Source organism: Oryctolagus cuniculus, chromosome 15 (genome assembly GCF_964237555.1).
Source record: "Oryctolagus cuniculus chromosome 15, mOryCun1.1, whole genome shotgun sequence".
In the NCBI taxonomy this organism is placed as follows: Eukaryota; Metazoa; Chordata; class Mammalia; order Lagomorpha; family Leporidae; genus Oryctolagus; species Oryctolagus cuniculus.
Window position 1 is genome coordinate 29,109,912 of NC_091446.1, and position 23,932 is coordinate 29,133,843.

Genomic DNA, 23,932 nt, shown 5'->3' on the forward strand with positions numbered 1-23,932 from the left:
GATGGGGGGGTGATGTGGAAATGAGAGAATTATTGAATGCCAAGTAGAGGTGCAATAAATTCCATTGATTTTATAAACTCCAACTTGTCTTCAGTCTCCTTCCATTCTTTATCCTGGGGGCATTGCAACAAAAACCTATTTTAAATACCTTTGCTTCCCCCTCCCCCTCCCCAAAAAAGTGTCAATATTTTATTTGGATTTTTAACTTCGCTCCATAACAGTTGTTTGACCTCCTGACTCGTGCGAGTCACATAAATTCTGGGACTTTATTCAGGAGCCATGTTCCTGCTATTGAATAAGCAATTTGGGAGGGTGAATTAATGACTTGTGCTGTTGCTGGAAAGTCCCTGAAGAAATATTAAAATTGCTTGCAGACTGAATCGATACTCAGTGAACACCCAGCAAGAGGGCTTTGGCTCCGGAATGGCCGCAGAAGGCAGGCTCGCTAGAGGAAGCGGAATTCCTGCACCCAGCTCGGCGAGCTTCCCCCAACCCCCACCCTGCCCTCCTTCCCTGGAGCTCTGTCATTTTCAGGAACAGCCAAGTCTTATTAAACCCCAGCCAGGATAGAGCTGATTTGTCCTGTCTCAGAAAGCAGGCTCAGGGGACAGTTCAGTCTCTTAGAAGCAATGAGAGCCCGAGGCCTTGCTGGAGCAAGATCTGGACACATCCACCTGCTGGCGAAAGGCGACGGTGCCTCTGCTCCCTGGCAGGCTGCCCTGTGCCTGGGGAGGCCGGGTGGGTAGAGGCGCTGGGTGTTGCCCTGCTGACTCCATCGCTGCACGTCTGACCGCTGTTTACTATCGCCCAAGCGGTCACATGACTTGGGCTTTGTGGACAGCCGTGCCTGTGGATGGAGAGTTTGAATTGTGTGTGTGTTGCCGTGGAGTGCATTGTGTCGACACATTCCGGCAGCTGGCTTAGGGTTTGGTACTTGGTGTTTCGTGGCATTGTATGGAGGTGACTGCACTTTGTGTAACACTGAGCTGGAGGAATGTGAGTATTGTTTGGTGGCAGGGTCTGTGTTTCTGCTTTGAATTATTGTGTTCATTGATCATATCAGCATCTTTTTTCCCCGTAATACGTGTCTCCCAGATTAGGTTAATGGGAGTCTCCTTGGTGATGTGGGTTGAGTAATGATGTTGGACCTGGGTGGTGGTGTATGATTCGGTAATTGCTTTAATTGCCTTTTCAATGTGCTTGTGGGCGAGAGGGTCCATCCCTGTAGCTTTTTTAGCTTACTCCAGTCTGGGGGACTTTCCAGAAGCAAGATTCTGTGGATGCAGATCAAATCTCCCCCTGGCAATGGAATACTCAGTTTGCTTGCCTTGGAAGCAGACTGCCCCTCCTCCACTGAACGGTTCCGACCTTACCCCACCGGTCCTGGCGCCCACCTCACTGCAGATGCCCCCACTCTACTCCGCAGCTCTGGCCGGCAGTGCCTCCTTCCTTTCCAGCAGCCCCAGATGACGTGGCTCAGCAGTGGCCTGCACTGAGGGACACACCCCAGGGACGAGCACAGTGCGTGTGGTAGGCGCGGCCTTCTACCACGACACAGGGTCCTTGTTCTGAGCTCATGCGTAAAGGAATGAACACATAGCTGGGCTTGAGACTGCAGAATTATAGGGTTCCCCAAGAGATTACTCAAGTTTCCACTTCCTTTGCTCCAAAGTAGATATGAAGTTTGGCGCAGTGGAGAAGTCCATGGGTTTTAGAGCACAGGTTCAAGGCTTAGTTCTGCTACACAGCTGTGACCTTGAGCAAGTTATTTAACTTCTCTGTACTCCAGTTACCTCATCTACAAACAATCCTATAAAGCCCTAAGGGGTTGTTTTGATACTTAAATCAATGAATACATGCAACATGCTTAAAACAGTCCCTACTACAGTGAGCACTTGTTATTATTATTATTAGGAATACAAGATGGCTTATGAGGGAAGCAGCCATGAGATTGGCATATGCATGTATGCAAACATGTATACATGTGTGCTAATGTACATAAACTCCAAAGACAAATCAAGGTAGGTGTGTGTGTGTGTGTTTAAGCCAAGAAGTGCAAAAACTGCGAGTGTGCAGTGTGAGGGGCAGGTGTGGGTGTGTCCTTGGCCTCTCTTTCATTTGGACAGTGGCAGGAGCTGGGGCTCACAGCCTCCACCACTGCACACAGACACAGAGAGGCAGCAGCTGGGCCTGCGGTGATGTTGGCAAAAAGGAGGAGGGAGCCCTCAAACATGTTGTATATTTCAAAAAAAAAAAAAAAATTTTTTTTTAAGGATAATTGAACTCTCAGGATTCAAATTCAGCTCTTCTAGAAAATTTATGTCCTAATTTTAAAAATCAGGACCTTTATCAGCCGGTGGGTATTAATGAGGAGATAATGGAATCTAGGTATTAAATTTGAGACCCAGGGGAGAGGTCAGAAAGAGCACATGAGGGGGGCCAGTGCTGTGGTGCAACGGGTTAAAGCCCCAGCCTGTAGTGCTGGCATCCCATGTGGGCACCGGTTCGAGTCCCGGCTGCTCCTCTTCCCATCCAGCTCTCTGCTATGGTCTGGAAAAACAGCAGAAGATGGCCCAAGTGCTTGGCTCCCTGAACCTATGTGGGAGATCCAGAAGAAGCTCCTGGCTCCTGGTTTCAGACTGGCCCCACCTCTGCCTGTTGCAGACATTTGGGAAGTGAACCAGAGGATGGAAGACCTTTCTCTCTCTCTCTCTCTCTGCCTCTGCCTCTTTGTAACTCTGCTTTTTAAATAAATTAACTTAAAAAAAAAAAAAAGAAAAAAGAGCACAGAAGTGACTGTGAAGCAGTGGGTGTGCATGTTGCTGAAGCCCAGAGACAGAACTTGCTGACCTACCTGAGCTGCGGGGGAACCTGCGGCAGGAACAGGACTCTGCATTTGGGAAACCGCTTTTCGTCTCTGCTTTTGCTGGCACAGAGGAACTGGGAGAATTTGCACTTGTCCTGTTACTTTGAGTCACTGCTCCAAACAGATTAAGCTCAAAGTCAATTTTTTTCCTAAGATTTTTTTCTTAAAATCTTTTACCCCTTAACAAAATGGAAAGAATTATTGTGATTATCAAGCTGCCATGTCCTCTGGCATATCCAGAGATGTCGGCCAACAGCAGGGAGGCTTGGTCTCAGTTTGTCCAGTGCTTGCTCACTTCTCCCTGTCCTTCTCCTTCCTCCTTTGTCTTATCTCCATCTTCTCTCTTCTCCTTCCCTCCTCTTTCTCTTTCTCTCTCCTTCCTCTCCCCTCTATGACATTTACGGCTCAGAGGAATGCTTCAAACCCATCAAGTAAGGACTTCTCCCCTCTACCCTTTCACTGTGTCTTAAAAAAAAAAAAAAACTACAAAATGCAAAGCACCACAACCCATGAAAATGCCATGAAGTCCAGAAAATGCCAACCTTCAACTCCTCAAACAGCAACAACAGGCTCATCCAAGAGACAGAGGGTGCAGTGCACAAGTCCCCACATCCGCGCGCACGCACACACGCGGAGCCTGGCCTCTCTAAGGGGATGAGGGGACGCCTGTCTAACTCTGGTCAGGGTCAGGCATTGTCTTCTTCTGGAAATACACAGAGCAGGCCTCCTTCCTAGATCCAGCGGGGCTCACAGGGGAGCCTCAGCCTCACGGCCTTTCACCACACACAATCCTATTTGCAGAAGAACCTTTAAGCTCTTCTACATTTTTTATTGAAAAGATTCCAGGGTTTACGCACACACAAATCAGAATGCACACACACTGACATCAACACCTCACAAAAATACACACCTGGCGATTACCAAATTGCAGTAAGAATAACTAACATTCATTGGGCACTTCAGATGTCCCAGGTGTGATCCCGAGCAGGTTTATGTGGATTAGCAAACTTCACACTCATGAGAGAGGCGCGTGATGGTCACCACAGTATACAAGGGCACGTGGGAAGGTCACGGGAAATGGAGATTGACCCCATCACACACTCAGGGACAGGGAAGCTGGAGCCAGACTCTGCCCCTAGCCTCCTAGCTTTGTGGGAATCGCCTGAAACACTGTGGGTGCTTAGCCAGGGTTTTCTGAATGAGTGAGTACACAACGGGAAGGCCCTACCCAGTATCCTTCCTGAGGATGGCAGAGAGGACTCCCTCATGGACGCCAGACCCAGCAGACAGGCAAAGCTTATCTGGACTAAGTGATCCGCTCTGCTGAGCGACTCCAGGGGAACCAAGGTGCCCTCTGCCCTGCTTGTTCGGACACGAAACGTGCTCCCCACCAGCTCTCCATCGAACTGCAGGGCCCAACGGAGCCCCTCTTTGAATCAGGAACCAGGCCCACAGGCATCAGAGATGCTTTCTGACCACAGCCTCCTGTGTCCCAGACCATTTTCTCTCCAAAACAGATATTTCTGCAGGTGTGCTTCTGTGCCTGGGTTAAGAACGGAGAAACTCCATCAATTATGTGGATGTTTCTAAACTGCCAGACCGTTGGCATCATATTGGCAACCTTTATAGATGACTGACCCGAGTTTTTGGTTTTCATCCAGATGTTTGGGAGTTACCACAGTCATTAACCTGTTTGTTGGCAGGTGCTTGTGCATTTCTGAGACATACGTGAACACTAAAGAGGAAGAGAATAGCCCAGAATACAACAGACTAAACAGGACAATGGTAGCAGTTATTAAAAAAAAAATCAGTCAAGCAGATGGCATTCTGGGAATGGATTGCCACCTTGGAGAGCCATTAGAATGTGGGTCCAGCTCACCAGAGACTCAAGTTTCAGACCTCTAAAACCTCACCCGGCTGCGTCCATGCCTACAGACCCTGGCCAGTGCAGCTGACGGCTCACTCCCAGCACCCAGCACAGGCAGCAGCTTGCCCGCGGTGCACCCAGGCCACCTCTCCACACTGCACACATCGTCGGCCCAAGCTGTGGATTGCGCAGAGCGTGGCGTCAATCTGGTGCAGACCTGTGTACGTGGACCCTGTACGTGATTTACTGCTCTGCTTTTATCATCTCTCCTACCTCCATTCCCTGTCTCTACTTTGCAGTGCTATTTACAGCTTCCTTATCCACAGAGCACTGCAGCTATCTCCCAGGGTCTCTAACTGATCAACTCAAATGATTTTTCTCATCCAGGTTTTCTCTTCCTTCGACTTAATTTATGTCTTAGTAAACAGGAAGTTCAGGTGGCTCCATTCAGCAGGGTTGCCACTCTCATCAAAGGGACCGTGGCAGGGCCGGCATGGTGGCATAGCAAGTTAAGCCATCACTGGCATCCCATATGGGTGCTGGTTCAAGTCCTGGCCGCCGCTCTATTTTGGATCCAGCTCTCTGCTACGGCCTGGGAACGCAGCAGAAGATGGCCCAAGTGCTTGGGCCCCTGCAACCCGTGTAGGAGACCTGAGAAGCTCCTGGCTTCAGTCTGGCTCAGTCCTGGCTCACATCTGGGGAGTGAACCAGCGGATGGAAGACCTCTCTCCATGTGTCTCTCCTTCTCTCTCTGTAACTCTTTCAAAATAAATAAATAAATCTTCAAAGAAGGGACCGTGCACTAAAGGACTCTGTCCAAGGGACGTGTATGTATTCTGAGCAACCGCCCCCTCCCCGCCTTACAAAGGCTGCATGCGTGTGTGCACAACGCCCTCCTCCCTGGCGCCTCCATGCTCCACCGTCCATGCCGCTGGGCACTGGCAGGAAGAGCCCAGTGACGGGGACAGCAGTGGACCCTCAAACCCAGGCCCTGAGCCCTCCCTGCTGATGACCACTCAGTCCCTCTAGGAGCAGCCCCACAGACGCAGGGTGGGGGGCTGCTTCCTCCAGATGCGCTCTCCCAGGCACCCCTTCCTCTCAGAGCTGCAGAGCAGGCTTGCAACGCTGTAATTCACAAGCAAGCTTTTGGGGGCCTGGTCTCCTAGTGGGGTGAGTCAGGGGGGCAGGGAGGGAGTCTCAGAAGTCAGGACAAGGCCTCCCCGTGTTCCTGGACCATCTCTTGCCTTTTCCTCCTTCTCTTCAGTTCTCTGCACACCTTCTCCCCATTCCCGACCGTGTGTGACCTTGAGCTCTGGCCTCTCCCTTCCCACCAGGGTCTGTCACAAGAGGGACAGCACCTGCAAAGAAGGGGTCCCCTGGCCTGACAGGCCCAGAGACCAGTCGTCAGAGGTCCAGCCCATCACTTCACTCCTGGAAATAAATCCCACTGTATTTGCATTTTAATTTTGCACATAAACAAAGGCCCAGAGTACTCGCTTGGGCAGCATCACTGGACGAATTTAATTAGAAATGAAAAGTTTATAGGGCCCTCTTTAATGCGATTAATGCTCAGTTAACATTTATCACATTCAGATGCTGGAATCGTCTTCCCTAAGCAGCCACTGGCCATGAAATGAATTTCTCTCAACTTTTTTTGTACCTGCCCTGGAGGTCATCTCCTAAGGAGTCTGCGTGATCTTCCAGGCCAAGGGAAGGGGACGCGAGGGTGGGGGGAGAGGCAAATGTGCCAGTGCTGGGTGGGAGGGCAGGGGCCCAGAGGGAGCTGGACCCCTGCTGGTGCTGGACCCTCTGCAGAGAGCCCAGGGCGCGACCCACAGACCAGTTGGAAGGCTTCTGCGCCTCTGCCTGTCTTCTGCTGTTTCTCCCCCACTTTCTCCCTCTCTCACCCAGAACTCTATTAGATCTTCCCTCCCGGGACCTTCGAGATTGGGTGGAGACCAAGTCCCAGCCCCGGGCATGCCTCCTTCACCCGGTCCTTCCTGGAGGCCAGGCTGTCATGGAGAGCCAAGAGGCTGCTGCCCCAGTGTCAGCTCCTTAGAGAGGCAGGAGGGCAGGGAACCTGAAACCCCGATGCGTCCCTAGAGGGAGGATGGCCTTCCTTATCACATTCTCTCTTCAGTTAGAGTGCACTGAGATTGGCCTCCTAACCCAAACCAGCTAAGCTGAGGAACAAGAAGGAAGGAGATGGGTAAGGGACAGGAGAAGGGGACAGCTGTCTTGGGCTTTGTCCCTGGGGAGTCGGCAACGGCTACCATTTCTCCTGGGGCAGCAGCACATGCACCTCGGTGCAGCCCCCACACACTGTTCACCAGGCTCACACCCAGCTGCGTGCCTGCACAAGGACTGTGGGGGGACCCACAGGACCCCACTGCCAGACCCATCAGGGCTTCTACCCTCTTAGGCTAGCGTTCCATACGGCTCCAACGGGCAGGCTGTCCAGGCAGCAGCAGGGACTTTCGCACGACGCTGTGACCCAGTCATCCCTCAGCCAGAAACCTCCCGCACAGCAGCCATCAGCTCCCAGCCTGCTGAGAGTGACTCCTTCTGGGTGCTCCCCAAGACGCCAGGGCCATTCATGCAGCTTCCCAGCTTCCCAGACACCATCAGTCCACACGCGCCGCACGGCAGAGCCATGCAGGGCCCCGACACAGAGCCACTGGCTTCTCTGCACGAGAGAATCAGGACACGAGCTCATGGGATAAGGCGCAGAAACGAGGGTCTCCCCGCTGACTGCCACCATGGTCAGGCAGGCACAACACAGCCTGCAGGGCTTGGGGTCTCCTTCAGCTTCCTTTACCTGCCTGCCAGACATGGGCTGGGCAGCTGGGTCCCGTGAAGCCCCTGGGCCCAATGGGGAGCACCAGGCTCAGGGAGAGTTGCCCCCAGCCTCACTCCTATTTGCTCAAACCCCAGGACCCCTTTGTCCCCCCCATTCTGCCACCCGCCCTCTCTTCCTTTTCCTGACCTCCTGACTCCACTGTGCCTGCAAGGTGAACCGAGTCCTCTTGGCCGCCCGCTGCCCTGTCTCGCAGCGCTGCTGGGAACCGCCAGTCACGTGCTCTGGCTTTCTCCGTGCCTGGGTCGCTGCAGCGGAGATCACTGCAGCTCAGGCAGGACTGCAGGGGGAGCAAGTAGAGAGCAGGGAGGCCGGCTGGAGAGGCGCTAAGCTGGAACCCCAGGGAGCGCGGACCTCCCTCCCTTCCTGTCGGCTTCTCTTCTGCTCACCCTCCTCCCACCTGCCAGGACGCTGCCGGGCACCTGCACTGCAGCAGTCCCACAGCCACTGCCAGCCAGCCTTGCAGATGGCCAGCGTCACACGCTGTGCTCCTGCAGCTCCCTCCATCGCCGGCGACTTCTCCCTCCCATGCCACTGCCTTTGCTCCATCCTCTTCTCAGACACCTGCCCACCCTTCTCTCTCTGGCTGGCCCTCCTCTTCTCTCCTGCATCACCCTTGGGCCCTTAACCTGGACCACCAGCTGCCAGGAGCTCCAGCTCCCTCCAGCCACTTCTAAGACCTTACAGGGTGCCAAAGGCGCCGGCTCAGATACGGGCAGAATCCGGTCCCCACTTTCTTTCCAAGCTCAGTAGTTGCCGGTTCTGTGCCGGCCATGCACACCAGTCCCAAACAAGCTCCTCCAAGCCAGCCCAGCTCCCCGACCTCCCCCTTCCACTGCCCTGCTTCCTTGCCCCCTTCCTCTCTCTTCCTTACTTCTCGTCCCCTTCCATCCACATTGCTCTCTTCCCTGGCCACGAGGCATTATATGTTGTCCTTCTCCGGGAGCCCTTGGACCAAGGAAATGCTCTGTCACCCCACTGTGCCTGCACTGAGGTTCCTGCGCAGGTCTAAAGCACAGAGGTAGGCATGTCCAGTTACGGAGGACAAGGGCTGCCCACTGTTGGCCCAAGGGTGGGCCTGGGCCAAAGCCGTGTTTTCCTTGGCCAGTAGGATACTCTTGGAAAACAAAGCATCTTCTCATCATGTCGTCTCTTTAAAAACAAACGAGGGATGGATGTGCAGGACAGGAGTTAAGCTGTTGTTTAGGATGCCTGCCTCCCATGATCGCAGTGCCTGGCTGGAGTCCCGACTGCTCTGCTTCTAACCCAGCTCCCTTCTAACGCATGCCCTGGGAGGCAGCCGAAGATGGCTCAAATATTTAGGTCCCTGCCACCCAGTGTGGAGAGCCCAGTGGAGTTCAGGGCTCTTGGCTTCAGCCTGGCCCAGTCCTGGCTCTTGCAGGTACTTGGGGAGAGAACCAGTGGATGGAGGATCTCTCTGCCTTACAAATAAAATGCGGGGGCCGGCGCCGCGGCTCACTAGGCTAATCCTCCGCCTTGCGGCGCCAGCACACCAGGTTCTAGTCCTGGTCGGGGCACCAGATTCTGTCCCGGTTGCCCCTCTTCCAGGCCAGCTCTCTGCTGTGGCCAGGGAGTGCAGTGGAGGATGGCCCAAGTGCTTGGGCCCTGCACCCCATGGGAGACCAGGAGAAGCACCTGGCTCCTGCCTTCGGATCAGCGCGGTGCGCCAGCCGCAGCGCGCCAGCCGCGGCGGCCATTGGAGGGTGAACCAACGGCAAAAGGAAGACCTTTCTCTCTGTCTCTCTCTCTCACTGTCCACTCTGCCTGTCAAAAATAATAATAATAATAATAATAATAAACAAATAAAATGCGGGGAAAATGAAAAGAAGAGCAAGCTTCCAGTTGCTTGGGGAGTTGTTGAAGATAAGTTGTGGGTGGAGCCTGGCTTTATAGCCACTCTGTCTCCTCCCCTCCTTGCCTCCTCTCCCACCTGAGAGTTCCCAGGGATTACTGGGGAAGGATTTGGAGTCCACAGGGCCTGCCCCTTCTCCAGGGCCAGGCCATTCTCTTCTCATCCCCCCTCCCCACCCCCAAAAGCTCCCCTGTACGAGCCCTCCTTCTCCCCAAGGTATCTGCCATTGCTGTCATGTTCCACCTGGACTCCAATCTTTTCCAGTTGCCAGCAAGCATTCCTCCACCTGGGTCTCCCGCTTGGGTGCAGGAGCCCAATCACTCAGGCCACTGTGTCCTGCCTTCCCAGGTGCATTGGCAGGAAGCTGGATTGGAAGCAGAGCAGCTGGACTCAAGCTGGTGTTCACATGGGATGCTGGCCTAAGCCACCGTGCCTCAGTCCTGGCACCAAGCAAGGTTCCTGCCACACAGGGCCTCTTCTTGCCATCTGTAAGACTGGGCCTGGAGCCTGACCTTGGGGAAAGCTCCCAGTGCTGTGGCCACGCCTCCTACTGGGGCCCTGGCCTTGCGGGTCACTGGATCACTGCTCTAGAGGATGAATTGTACCGGGAAGACCATCTTCTTAGCTACTTATGCATTTGGTCCCTAACCAGTCCTGCCAATTGGGCTGCGACTCAGGTGTCAAAGTGAGGAGGCGTGCTGGTCACACCAACATTTACCACAAAGGTGGCATTGCTGCAGCAAAGCCTGCCTTACCAGGGGCTAATTGGACTACAACATTCTAGGGCACACAATAATCAGAGGGAAATTCAGCCCCAGTTTGCCCAAATCATCAACTGAGGAATCTTCAGCCCAGGCCCGTTACCCTGATTGTCTGCCTCGGTGATTGACAGGGTGGGCCCAAGGACAAGGCAGTGCAGCCTTTCCCTGCCACTGTGGGTCACGCCCGAGGGCCCGCCTCCCTTTCCTCCTCTTGGCCTTAGCGCCCTTTCACCCGGGAACAGACACAGGGAGACACACACACACAAATCTCTACACTTGGGAAACCACTGTGAATACATTCTACCTACACCCGTGCAGCACGGAAACAGCCTGTTCAACAGGAGAAAACCCGGCTCAGCCCAGTAGTTCAGGGGTAGACAGATGAACCCCGGGTGATACAACTCTTCACCTGTCCAGAATCGCCCTTCTGTGTGGGCACTGGCTGTGGGACACTGTTCCCAGTCCTCAGGTCCCAGGAGACTTTCTGCTTTCCTTCCACACAGCCGTGCAGCTGGGCGAGCTGCCCGAGGCAGAGCTGCACCTGTAGCTGCTGCTCCCGCAAGGACCTGACTCTGGACACCGGGGGGGGGGGGGGGGGGGGGCATGAGAAGCAGCAGCAGGGACTCAGAGTTCGCAGGTCAGATGAGCAGCATTTACTGCATTCTTTTCAAGGACAGGAAGTGAAAAGGGAATTCTCTCCAGTGCGTACATTTGCCTTTTAATCCAAGAACTCCAACACCAGGTAGCAACAAGGAGGAGCTAGGGGCAGCCTGAGCACTAACAGGCAAGTTGCAGAACAGTTAAGGGCTGAGAGCAGATGACAGGGTCCCTGCTGAGAAGACTGGGAGCCGGGACCTGCAGCCCATGTGGGCTCCTGGGAAGCCCCCTCTTCAAAGCGCAGGCTTCCTGGGGGAAGAAGGGGGGTGTGATGAGTTCCCCACTACTCCTCTAGAAACTGTACGATCTCAGTCCAAAGCACCCCACAACCACATGCCGTGTGCAGCACAACAAGCCCAATCCCCAAATGCCCCCCAAATACCTGTTCCCTGCCACCCCAGCTCCAACCGCTGCCTCTCCTTCCCCCACCTTGTGCCAACGCACATGTGAAGCCACTGAGCTCCCTGCGGCAGCCCGGTGCCCCCATCAGGCTCTCCGTCCCCAGGCACCCCTGATTCCCTTCCCCAGGGGCCGCTCCTGCCTGGCCCCATCTCCACTTGGCTAATTCCCCTTGTGGCCCTTCTATTGAACTGTTGTGTTGTCCATTTCCCTGTGACAAGGGCTCTGGTTACAGAGTTATTGATTGGTTTTCATGCAGACAGATGGGCCCTTCCCGGGCGCCCACCGGAACCCCTGGCTGTATGGGCTGATTGTTGCCTCTCGGGGTGTAGGATTGCAGTGGAGACCACCCTCCACGTGCCTCCTTGGCCCCGGCCGTGGACGGTAATAAATGGAGGTAGCCTGAGCGATAATAAAAGCAATTGAGTAGGTTACCTGCACAGACACAAGATTTATGCCTCTTCATATTTGATGTGATTGTTTTATTGAGTTCTCAGAACAGTTGGGACACAATTTATTTATTTATTTATTTGAGGTTTCCCCTTCTCTTTTCTTCTTTGCATCACCCTCCAACACCCATCTTCCAAAACCCGCTTTGCTAGGAACGAGCCCTCGGGTCTGCCGCTCCTCCGGGCTGCCAGCTGAGATAAGAGCTCAGGGCAACCAGCCATCGCCCTCACCTGAGAGCTGTTTTGCGGCCTGAACACCCACGGAGCCAGCCAACAGAGAGGCAGTCAGACAGATACGACTGCTGGCCAAGAAGTCCGGGCTAAAACAAGTAAGGAGACACATACAGGCTGCTCCGGAGGACAGCTCCAGCTCCTTTTGAAGAGTCAGATGGGTGGCCATGTCTGTTTCGCCTGTTCCTCTAACGACGGGTGACCTTAACAACTAGGTGAGCAGGACTTCACAGACAGAAACTGGCATGAGTGCCTGCCATCCACGCTCCTGCATGCTAGGCTCAGGACAGCCATGGAAGGCAAGTCCTCTGTCCTTGTTTTCCCATTCCTCTGTGGGTAGGAGTGTTTTTCATTAACTTATCAACTTGCCCTGGCTCTTTGCCATGAGACCAGTAGCCTTGACCACCAAACAGCTGTAAGGGTATGGAGATGTGGCGAGCAACGCCATCCCTCTGGCCCAGCTTCATGATCCAAGGGCCAAACGTACAACATTCTGGAACCTGAGTTCCAGAGATGGAGGATCAGACCCTGGCCCGGACTATGTCTTCAACATTCTCTTGGCTAGGATGAGTGGCTTCCAGCTCATCTGCAGAGGCCCTTGAGCAAAACCCACTCTACTGCCAAACGTCTGTGAAGATCCGAGACTGACAAGCGTGGGGTGTGGCAGGGGGAACCGAATGGACAGCTGGACAGCGCTGGGGCTGAAGCCTGCTTGCAGCCAGTGTTGCCATTGCTGGGAGAACCACTGTGCTCTCCTGGCGCCCAACAGGCAAGGGAAAGGATGCACCAGCAAGACAGACTGTGGACGGGTCTACTCCAAGCTCTAGGGACAGAGCACCCAGAGCCCAAGAGATGAGGAGTGGACTACGGAGGCGAGAAAGCGATGATGCCCTTACTGGCAGCTCATCCCATGAGGACGCACTTGGGGCTCGTAGGGAGCCCCACACGTCCAGAGTTTGCGCCGTCTTTCACAGGCACTACATCCACACCCAGAGCACAGGCAGTGCGGAAGACTCTGGCATGTGATCAGGAAAATCCTCCCTGCCTAGTAACCAGGCGACTTTCCTCCCTTGCAGCAGCGTGGATCTCCCTCCATCCCGTCCCCTCCGGGCCATTTCCCACACCAGGTTCCGCTGGAAAGTCACCTGTTCATAAACACCCACCCTCCACAGCAGCCACGCGAGCTGAGAAGTCCACGCTCAGCGATCAGTGACCCAGTATTTAGGCCTCCCTGATGGGCTCTGTTGGCTCCGAGGGGCATTTCTGTGTGGGTTTGCTGAAGGAGAACGTGGGTTGGGCGGCAAGTCTGTATCGCGACAGGATCAGAGAATGCCAAAACCATTTTTAAAGCAGGAGAAGAAATTTAGTTTATAACCATAACAGCATATTTCAAGTGCGGCGACAGCCTCTGTTTTGGGGAGGAGGAGATGAGAAGCGGTTGCTCAGGGGGGTGAGCATGCGTGGACACCCGTTCTTGCCACCGCCGGCCCCCGCACACCCTCTCTCCTAACTGTCACGAAGGACCCAACGCAGGGGCACCTCCACAACAACGCTCTAAGCCAGGAAGCCCCGTTCCCCAGGGCACCACATTTAACAATGCCCACAGAAACATCCTGGGTTGATCAGGCTGCAAGGTTCAACTCCACGGCTGAGACCAAACCCTCCCCCTTTAGAGCACAGCACCTAAGGGACGAGGCTGAGGGTGCAGGGCCCGGATGCCTCCACCCATCCTCGACGAGGCAGCACACTGGGAAGAACAAGAGTTTTTTCCAGACTTGAACGATGCGAGGATTCTGGCCCAAATCAAAACAGAACCGCCTGAGTGCCCCTGGCTCACAAAGCCAGCCACGAAGCCTAACTCTGGACCCAGGGCCGGCTGCTCATGCTGCCAGTGGCTTCTCTGTTGCTCTCCCCCCACTACCTCTTCATCTCCACAACACCTGCCCACAGGTGGCTGTTTCTCCACACCCAAAGGAAGCGTGCGTGTGACAGGGCCCTGTGCAAGTCTGCAGCTGCCAGAGCTGTCAAGCTAAGGCCATTCCCTTCCCCGCTCTCATCTCTCAGGCTGCTCACCCATCTCCTTTCTCCTAGTTCTCATGGGTGCACCTCCAGAGATCCTGGGCCCCCCTGTCCCCTGCCCGCCACGGCTTTTCAGTCTGAAAGCGTTCCTAAACTCATGCCTGAGCCAGGTTCCAGAAACATCTCAGCCAGCGAGAGGCACATGTTGAGAGGCAAGCGGACAAGGGGTGCTGGGCAGGACTGCCATGGCACCCGCCTTGTGCTCCGTGCCTCCACCCCAAGTCAGAAGAAACATATTCCAGCAGCAGCACACATCCTAGGTCCTCCGAAGCCAGCAAACATTTCAAACATTCTCAAACGCTCCACCACCCCGCACCCAGTCCCAGCAGTGCTGCCCCTCTGCCGGGCCACTCTTGGCCCCTCTGCTGTCCTCTCAAAGACATCAGCTCCAACTCACTCCCAGGACCAGCAGTCAGCCCAAAGGCAGAGTCTCCGGATGGCTCAGAAAACCAGGCTGTGTCCCTTTCCCTCCCTAACTGGCACCGGTCCGCAGCCCCAAAGCTTCCGCAGGCTCCTCCCCTAGCTTTTAAATGCAAAGGACTCCCTCCTCTCCCAAACCACCCTGGAAGCTGGGAAGGAGTCTGAAAGTCAAATCGCTGTGCTTTCAATAGCAGGCTGAGCCAGGCCCAGGGAGCTGCAGGTTTTTCGGAGGGTGTATAATTAGCTGATCAGTATTATGTTACCCTGTTCATAACTGAATAACCATTTTAATACAGATGGCACACTCTGGGATAATTTCTGGGGTCGCCTCGCAGTACGTTACAGCACGAGTGTGGCAGAGGGAATCTTCTTTAGCCAAGGTACATTCTACCAGCTAATTTTACCTGCTGTTTTCAGGATGATTTGGGATAATTCCATATCATTTGCAAAATATTTAAAAAAAAGAAAAAGCCCTTGACACGTAATGCCAGATTCAGAAAAAGGCACCATCTGAATTATTAGTTGTCCTGATAATGAGCCTAGGAAGAGTGCAAAGAATAACAAGGGCTTGAAACCCTTAGCCCTCTCCTCATTTGGGGGCGCCTCAAAACGGAGGGCTCTGGACCTGCTTCTCACTGGTGTGTGACTTGATGCAGGATTTCGGTGTACGACTGTGAGGTTATACAGTTCTGCAAGTGCAAAGCCAGCCCAGGTTCTTGGGCCCAACTGCCCCTTGTCTGTTTGGTAGCCCCAGACAGGCACACTGGCCAGAGTGCACCTGCGTGGAGTATGCACCTGTGTTCTCCCACAGTACACTAGGGTGTTTCGGGGATTAGGAGACCTAACTATCCTATATGTCAAACTGATTCCCTGTTGACCGCACCTGCCTGAACCTGTCCCAGGGCAAAGAAAGACTTGGGTTCACCCTCAAGGTCCTGGTTTCTCCTACCCTGCCTGGCATCCCAAGCTTTGTCCACCTCCTCTACCTGCTGCCAATCTCTACCTGTTGGCTGGCATTTGCTCCACAGGCTTGGACACAAGTGCTTGTGGGCCGGAAATTTGTGCAGAGCTGGCTAACAAGGCAGGCTCCTGGGAGGCAACCTTTGTGAGAGCTGGCCGGGAGGGCAGGCGGGGGAGCCAGGACAGGAGGCTGTCCCTGGGGATAGGAGCATGCCTTCAGAAAGGGAAGTCTGTTCAGAGGCGATGAATAGACACTGGGCATTTTAAAGGCTTTGGCTGTAGGCTGTGATTGTCTCTAGATCCCGAGGCGGGTAATCTTGGAGTCTTAATTACCACAAACACTTGGATTCATTTCCAGGACACCGGCGGGAGAAGCCTGGCAGGGAACACCCAGCCCTGAACAGGAGATAGCCCTGTCTGTCCATCTCTCCCTCTCTTTTTCTGCCTTCCACGTTCCCTCTCTCTGCCGAAAGGACTTGGGGCTGGGAGCAAGGAGGAAGAGTGGAGCCCTGGAGCCAGGAGCTGGAGCCCCGCCCTGCAGGCCCCGGAGGTTTGCTCACCTGTTGATGGAAGAAACGCTGGGCACGGTGTCGTTATCGCAGATGCCCTCGGCTAGCAGCCGGTCGCGGATCTCCCAGGCAAACATGGTGGGATTCTGCCGCTTGTACTCAGCGATCTTGTCCACCACTTTGGGTGTTGCCACTTTGGGCTTGGAACCGCCGATCACGCCCGGTTTGATGCTGCCAGTCTCGTAGTACCTGCCCCGGGAAGGTCGGTGGGATCAGCGGCGGGGAGGGGCGGGGGGCGGGGGCGGCTGCAGGCTCTGGAGCCGGGAACCACTGCTCCGAGAGAGGCAGCAGTGCCGAGGGAAAAGGCCCAGTGTGGCTGAGTCCACTTCCAAAGTGGGCTCTTGGCTAGGGCGAGGGACTCACAGAGAGGGACCCTGGGAGGATGCTCCCCACGGGAGAGAGGTACCCCAACTACCTAGGTGGTGAAAGTGCAGCCGTCTGTTTGGGGCAGGCAGAAGGGACAGCGCTGTGAGGCTTGGGGCAGACCAGGGCTGAGGCACCACTTCCAGCCCTTGGGTACTAAGCACAGAGGACCCTAGGAAACCACCACCTCCCTTCGCTTCTCCTCTTGGGGACCCGTTTCCGCTCTCCACCCCATTCCTCCAACCTTCCCCTCACCCCATGCATCTCTTCCTTGCTGAAGCTGGCACATGCCCTGGAGCAGGGCAGGCACAGGGTGACCCGGTTCCACTGCCGCTCCTGGGGCCTTGGCTACCCCTTGAGCACCCTCTCCAAAAGGAGCAGCCCTGCCGAACCCTCAGAGGTGGGGCTCTCCCTGTCTCGCTTAGCGGCCTCGACTGTTAGCCAAGTCCCCAGGCCAGAGACCCAGGGCTGGCAGGGACAGAGGCAGGGCGTCTCCCAGGACGGCTCCGAGGCCCTCACCTGCCCAGGATTTTGCTGACACAGCCGTGGCTGACCCGCAGCTGCCGAGAGATGTCACAGGGCCGCACACCCTGGTGGGCGAGCTCCACGATGCGCTGCCGCACCACGTCGGGTAGGGGCCGGCCGTTCACAAACACCCCCCCGAGCTGGTTCACACCCCCGTGCCCTGCTGGGGAGAGACAAGAAAAAAACACAACACCCCACACGCGGCAGGGACCGGCCATTAGTCAGGGCCCGGAGCCCGGGCCGGGCGAAGGGAGCGCGCAGGGCGTTCGGAACATGCTCCCGACCTCGCGGCGAAGGGCGGCGGGCGGACCACGACGCGGAGAACTGGGGCTCGGAACCCGCCGGGCGGTAAAGACACAGCAGCGCACACGCTGGGGAAGAACGCGACACTGAGACCAGTGCGACGCACGGGAGAAAGAGAGGGCATGGAGAAGGCAGGCGACAGCAAAGAGGGGCGAAGGGGAGAAAGATAGCGCGGCACAATCAATGCCAGCAGGGAAGGATTTGGGAACGCGGGATGAGGCAGCGCCGGCCGAGGACGGAACTGGCACTGGCAACTGGCGCAGAGCGGGATCCCGCCTGCGCCGCAGGCAAAGGGGCAGCTGGTGCCAGGGAGGGTTTGGAGGCTGATGATTTGGGGGCTGCTGCATGTGTCGGGCAGGAGCCCCGACAGGGGCTAAGTCTCTCTCTCTCTCTCCCTCTCTCTCTCACACACACACACACACACACACACACACACACACACCTTTGCTTCCTACCTCTTTCATTGTATTTATTTGTGATCAAAATGTTCTACTTCGGTTCGCTTTGTTTTTCGATCACTGTTTTTCTTTCCTTTATGTCTATTCTGTTTATATACTTAGGGGCCCCATTTCCCCCACAACCCCCTACAATCTAAAGAGGAAAGGAAACAGGTGGAGGAGGGAAGGCGGAAGAGGCAGCGGCCTGGGGTCTGCTGCGCTCTGAGACAGGGAGGCGGTGGCCAGCGGTGCGGCTCTGGCAGCAGCCCGGGAACGCAGGCCGCCTGGGCTCGCCCGCCCAGCGCGTTGCGAGGGCCTGGGGGACCTCCAGTGTCGCCCGGGGTCGCATGGCACAGGCCGCCCCGGAAGGCCGAGGTCTCCCGGGGCACTGTGTAGCGGGCCCGAGCCAGCAGCAAACGTCCCTGTAGCCGCCCAGGAACCTGAGCGGCAAGGGCGCTTGTCCTCTCAGCCGAGAGAAAAGGGCGCTGAGTTTCCAGCGAAGCTCGAGCTCGGGCTCCCGAGGCCGGAGCCAGGCCGGAGGGCGCGGCCGGGCGCCCCAATCTCCCGGCCTACGGCGGCCCGGAAATCCTGTACTCAGCGCAATCCCGCAACCGCAGCTACGAGCCAGCCAAGCGCCGAGATTGGCCGCACTGAGCCGGCCCCCAGCAGCCCCGGCCCTGCCAGCTACAAGCGGGTTTTGGAGAAAGCGGGGACATCTGCACTGCCCCCCACCCCGTTTCTCTCCCATCCTCTTCTAAGGGGACCTGGAACAAGCTTGGGCCAAACCCCTGGTCGGGCAGCCGGGGAAGGCCAGAACCGCTGCCTTCACCCCGACCCCTCTAGTCTCCACGTCTCTAGCCCCACTCCCCACCCTTCCCCTCCATCCAAACCCCAACCATCAATAATTTAGGCCCCGGGAGAACTCGCGTTACCGGTCTGAAAAGGCGGCAGCTGCGGGCAGATTAAAGATGAATAATTCAGCCTCCGCGGGCTCTGGGCCCGGCCCCTTGGCCCCAGTCTAAGGGGTGGGGATGGGAAAGGGGCACGGAAGGAGTCCGGGGCCGGGGTCGGCCGGGAGCCGGCGCCCAGTCGGGTCCGGCTTGCGCCACTGCCGCCGGCGCCGACCTGGGCTGCAGCTACTCGCGGGCCGGCGCCGCGGCTCTTGGCGGGCCGTTCTCCGACCACCTTCGGCTGGCCTTGCTCCCCCTCAGCTTGCAAAGTGGTTCCCAGGGGGCGGCCGGGGCTCTGCGGACCCCGAGCAGAACCGGTAACAGAGGAGATTCGTGGCAGCCAGCCGCGAGGCAGGCGGGCTGGGCAAAGCGGCGGTGGACCGGCTTCACTCCCTCGGAACAGGAGCGAGGCTGCCCGGTCCGGCTCGCAGAGACCCGCGGCGGCCTGAAGCCCCCCGGCTCGGGTGCCCCGTACTTGGAAAGTAAGAAAATGCATTTTATCCTAGGAGCATTTTTTTTTTTTTAATAAAAAGCTCTCCCTATAACGTTAAATGTATCTTGGGAGAAGGGAAAAAAAAAAAAAAAAAAAAAAAGCCAGGTCGGCCTCCTGGTTCTCTGGGCATAATTTCAGATCCAAACAAGGTTTTAAAAGTTTCCTTGTGAGAAGTTACAAATTATCCTTAATTGTTATTCTACAGATGGGGAGGAGTTTTCTATTTAGAATCTTATTTATCTTTAAAGAGAGAGTCTGTTCCCCAAAAATCTCAGAACAGTTTTCTGAGCTAAAGACATGCCATGGATTGAATAAATTCAAATGTTATTACAATACTCTCTCATTCCCTATCTTTCTGTTTCCTTTCGCCCCTTCTCGTTTTTTTTCTGTAATCTTTCAATTTTCGTTTATTTCCTTCCCCGTTTTGAATTCTCTTTCCTTTCTCCCCAGCTTCAGCATTTGCCTTCCTTTTGTTCTTGCCCTCTCGGTTTTTCGCTCTTTGCTGACCCCCGGCCAGGTGGCCGGCAGCGCGGCTCTCAGCAAGGAGTGGGAGGCAGCCGAGGAGCGTCCAGAGCTGAGCAGAACCTGCCCCGGACGCTGCGCTGCCCGCTCCCTCTCTGACTTCAATTTCTCCCTTCCGGAAACCCCTCTTTGTTTTTAGAGCATCTCCCAGGCAGATGCAAGGAGAAGCGATGACCACCACATCTTGCCAACCTCAGATTCCCAATTCAGACAGGGAAGGGGAAGGAGAGGAAAGAAAGAGGAAGGGAACATTCCAAACCAGTGTGCAAGACCCTCGGCTAGGCTGTCGGGACCCTGAGAGGCTGGGAGCAGAGACTCAGGAGGGAGCACCCCACCCCCACACTCTTCCTAGTGCCCAACTGTCCTAAAACTAAGGCTGTCTGTGCTGGGAGTCTCCCCCTGGACACGCACAACTCTTCCAGGAAGGTAGAGATGTGGAGAGGAAGCGGGAGTATGCAAAAGAGGAGAGGAGACAGAAAATACAGCACCCTGAAAACTGCCTGCCAATTGGTCCCCCAGCTCAGTGCAAAAGGCTGCCTAGAGTGGGGTGGCTGGAAACAGGGCCCGGGGCTGTGGATCCCACGACCTAAGAGAGAGCAGGTGGAAGGAGTAAGGCCGATGCCGGACACCAGGGAAGGGAGGATGGCAGGAGAGGGACTAGGCATGGGTGACAGAAGGCAGCAGGGAGAGAAGCTGGAGGCGTTAGGAGTACCCGGAGAAGGAAAGAGGGAGGACGGAAGAACGAGAGAGGGACCAGGAGCAGCCAGAGTGGCCTCCAAGACTGGACCCGAGCGCAGAGAGCCGGCGCCGTGCTAGGACTGGACCGGGCTGGAACCGAGAGCCGCGAGCAGGGGCAGGAGCCGGGCGCGGGTACTCACGGTGCATCGCGGAGAAGGGGTCTGCTTTGCAGTGCATATCCATGGGGAGGCAGAGGAGCGGGAGCAGCGCGGCCGCCGCCGCCGTGTCGCCTCGCAAACTCAACTTCAGGACTTGAGGAGAAAAGGGAGGGACGGTGGGGGAGGGAGTGTGAGCGGGCGCCCGGCTGCTGCGGGGCGCGCGGGGGCGGATGGGGGGCGCTGCGCTGCGCTCCCCGCGGGACTCCTCCCGGGCCGCCGGGGCTTTGCAGCCGCAGCGGCCGCAACTTCTCACTGTCGGGGCGCCGGGGCTGGGCAGTCAGCAGAGCGGCCCCGGGGCGGCGGGCCGGGCCAGGGGGTACGGGGGGCGCATGGCTCGCGCGGCAGCTGCGGCCAGGACTGAGGCCGGGCGGGGCAGGCGGCTCGCTCAGTTCCCCTGGAACCCGGTCATCCAAGAGGCAGCGGTCGGAGAGGGCGCGGGGCGGGGGCGGCCCGAGGGCGCCAGGAGGGGAGCGGGGCCGCTCCGAGTAGGGCGAGTTGGCGAAGTTGGCAGAGAAGTAGCAATCCCCGGGATGTCCGAGCCGGCGCCCGCGGGAGGGGAGCGCGCGGGCCGGGCCCCCGCCCCCGGAAAAGGCAGACGCACGCCGCGGCGGCCGCAAAGGCCGGGAGGGAGGGAGGGCTAGAGGGAGGCGAGCGGCGCCGGCAGCGTCGGGCTGGCCCCAGGTGGGTTGCGGCTTCGAGGAGACTCGGCCGGAGACTGGAGCCTGGGCTCCCGGTGTGTGTCTCTCTAAAAGCTGCAAAGCCCCCTCCAGACCCCCTCCCCCTCCCGCGCCGGGAGATGGATGACTTGTCAGACAAAGGCAATAGATTCCACCACTCTGTGATTCGCCAGCGCCGGAGCCCCGAGCTTCGGCGAGGAGGGCCCCGCGCCTGTCACTCCGGTGCCGGCGCGGGGAGGGTAGGGGAGGGGGAGGCGGGAGGGAGGAAGCGAGCGGCGGGCGAAGGAAAAGGGAGGGAGGGGAGCGGGCCAGCGGGAGGAGGAACGGGAGCTGGGATTAAAACTACACTGAGAAACGAAACTCGGCGATAAGATAAACGTTAGATAAGGATAAAGAGCGGCCAGTCTAATGAATATGCAGGCAACGACAGAGGGCCTCGGAGCGCGCAGCGCTCGGAAGCAGGGCTCTGGGTCCCAACTCCCCCAGCCCTGCTGTCCAGCGGCCAGTGCCCGCAGGCACTGCACGGCCCCGGACCCCGTCAGCACCCTGCTCCTAACCCCGTTACCCTGAGCTCTTGAGTTCCCTCCCGTTCCTTCCTCTCGCGAGCCCTTCCCTGTCGCCTTTCCCTGCCGAGGTGCCTACTCACCCACGCACACCCAATTCTCATTCCCGAGCAAAGTATCCAGCAGTTTGTCCGCCCCCGCCCAGCACGCTGCCGCCCGCCTGGAGCCTCTCCGGGCCCCCTTGCCCTCTCGGGTCCGTCCAAAACGCTTTGGTTTGGCATCGAGCTGGAGACCTCCGGCGAGGACCCACCTGCTTTGGTGGGACCCAACGGCCGGCGGGAACGCCCAGGGCACTTGGCTCCAGGACCCTCGGGTGGCCGGGGCGGGGGGGGGAGGGGAGAGGGAACAGAGCGGAGCCGCAGGTCGCTGGCAGAAAAGGATGCGGGAGACCCAGGCTCGGTCTCCCCGGCTGGGGAGAAGAGGAGGCTGCGGACGCGGCTGAGCGCCGCCCGCGGCTAGCTCGGCGGATCCGGAGCGAGCGCAGGAGGCGCAGCTCGCCGGCCTGGCCCCACTTCTGCCGGAGCCGCTAGCCCAGCCTCCGCAGCCCTCGCCGCTAGCCCAGCCTCCGCAGCCCTCGCCAGCACTCGCTCCCTTGCTCGCTGGGTCCGCTTGCACGCACCAGGCAGGAGAAGCCCTTTGTCTCCTAACCGGTTAAGTACAGAATATCCGGGAGATCTTTATGAAATATTTTCCCTCGTCTCATAAATCATCTTGGCACTTCAGCTTATGTTTTAACTCTCTCCCTCCTTCGCTCCCTCCCCCCTCTTCCCTGGGTCCGCTCCAGGGCGGCTGGGCGAAGCCCGCGCTGCGCTCTTGCTGCCCGGCCCTGAGGTTCCTGCAGTCCGTCTGCAGCCCCGGGGCAGCACGGCGGACTCCTGTGCCTGTCCGCCGGCAGGAGCCTGGGCAGCAGATGGGATCTGGGACTGCATCGGTCAGACTCAGCCCGACTCAGCGTGACTCTACGCGTCTTGTACCTGGGTCTCCAGGGTACCCCTACTCCTCGTTTGGGGCTCTGACCTCAGCCGGCCCAGCATGGTCTGGGGCTCCCACTCCTCAGGGGGCTGAGGGCTGGAATCCTGGCATTTGTCCTCCCTTCGCAGTCTTCCTAAGCCTGATCTGCTTAATCCACCTGCGAGGGTAACTTATGAGAGAGGAAAAACCCTCCTCCTTAGCCCCCTTCTCAGCCCCCACCCCCACTTCCCATGGCAGCCCAGCGTGCTCCCTTGGGCCCGGGGCTGAAAGCGCCGGGTTCAGCTCCGAAGGTTGGTCTCTTCCCCTCAAGGCCTGCAGATGGCGCTCCCGGGTTTCCTTTGGCCTCACAACCCCACGAACACGCACTAACTTTGTGTGGGGAGCCGAGGGGAAAAAAAGCAGAGTTCCCGCAGCCTAAAGGGACCAGCTTCCAGGCCTGGGAACCAGGTGCACTGTAGCGGGTCCAGAGTTGGGCTTTCTTCGGGGAGGTAGGTACCCAGGAATGGGAGGGGGCCATTGAAGAGAGGGCCCCCTGGTTGGGAGCCCTAGCCCTGGGTCTCCTCCTAGGTTGGTCCTGCTGGAAGTTATGTCTGAACTATTGCAGGAACCACGCGGACCCCCACATCCACCCACGCCCAGATATCTCTGGAACCAGCTGGACCTCTCCCTGTGTTGCACATACTACCAAGTAAGAATGGGCACAGCAGGCATTGTCACACACTGGGCAGAGTATGCTGCAAGTTGTCTGCCTTCACGAGCACCCGCAGTCTTAATTCCAAGACAGCCCAAGCCTGCGCCCTGCTCCCAGGTCGCCCTCCTGGAGACAGCCCTAGCAGGAGGCGCCCCCTCCTCGGCTCCAGCCCTGCTGCAGGCCTAGAAAACTCCCTAAGGGGGAGCACCCAGGTCGCACACAGGCCTGGCCTCTCCCTCTGATGCTCCCTGCCCCACTTTTTTCTTCTATAGAGTCCAGTAAAGGGGGGGGGGGCAAAAAAGGGAAAAAAGGGACGAAGAAAGAAGAGGAAGGGGAAAAGAGAGGAAGAAAGAAAACAACCCAGCCCCAAACACAACCCAGGCTCCGACCTGTCAGGCTTGGTTGCTTTCCCCCGTCTGCCTCTAAATGAACCTTTTCTCTCTAGTGTTTTCAAAGCGGCCTTTCCACCCCCCAACCTAGGGGCATTTACACTTCAAACAAGGCGCCCGCCTCCCTGCGGAAATTTAAAGGCAAATAAACTTTTGGGGAGTT

At 57.2% G+C, this 23,932-nt stretch overlaps 1 protein-coding gene across 8 annotated transcripts in view; it reads right to left on the reverse strand.

Annotated features, from left to right (window-relative positions):
- Positions 1 to 23,932, reverse strand: part of PAX2 (paired box 2) — a 91,693-nt gene that overhangs the window by 58,321 nt on the left and 9,440 nt on the right. For 4 of the 8 annotated variants that reach the window (XM_070057376.1, XM_070057378.1, XM_070057380.1 and 1 more), the window contains exons 2-4: positions 20,460 to 20,570; positions 16,871 to 17,036; positions 15,980 to 16,177 (exon numbers count right to left, since the gene is read on the reverse strand). In XM_070057376.1, coding sequence (XP_069913477.1) covers positions 15,980 to 16,177; positions 16,871 to 17,036; positions 20,460 to 20,570 — 475 coding nt within the window. Of the gene's footprint in view, positions 1 to 15,979; positions 16,178 to 16,870; positions 17,040 to 20,459; positions 20,571 to 23,932 lie in introns of all 8 variants that reach the window. The other 4 variants (XM_002718656.5, XM_070057377.1, XM_070057379.1 and 1 more) reach the window with 1 other exon arrangement.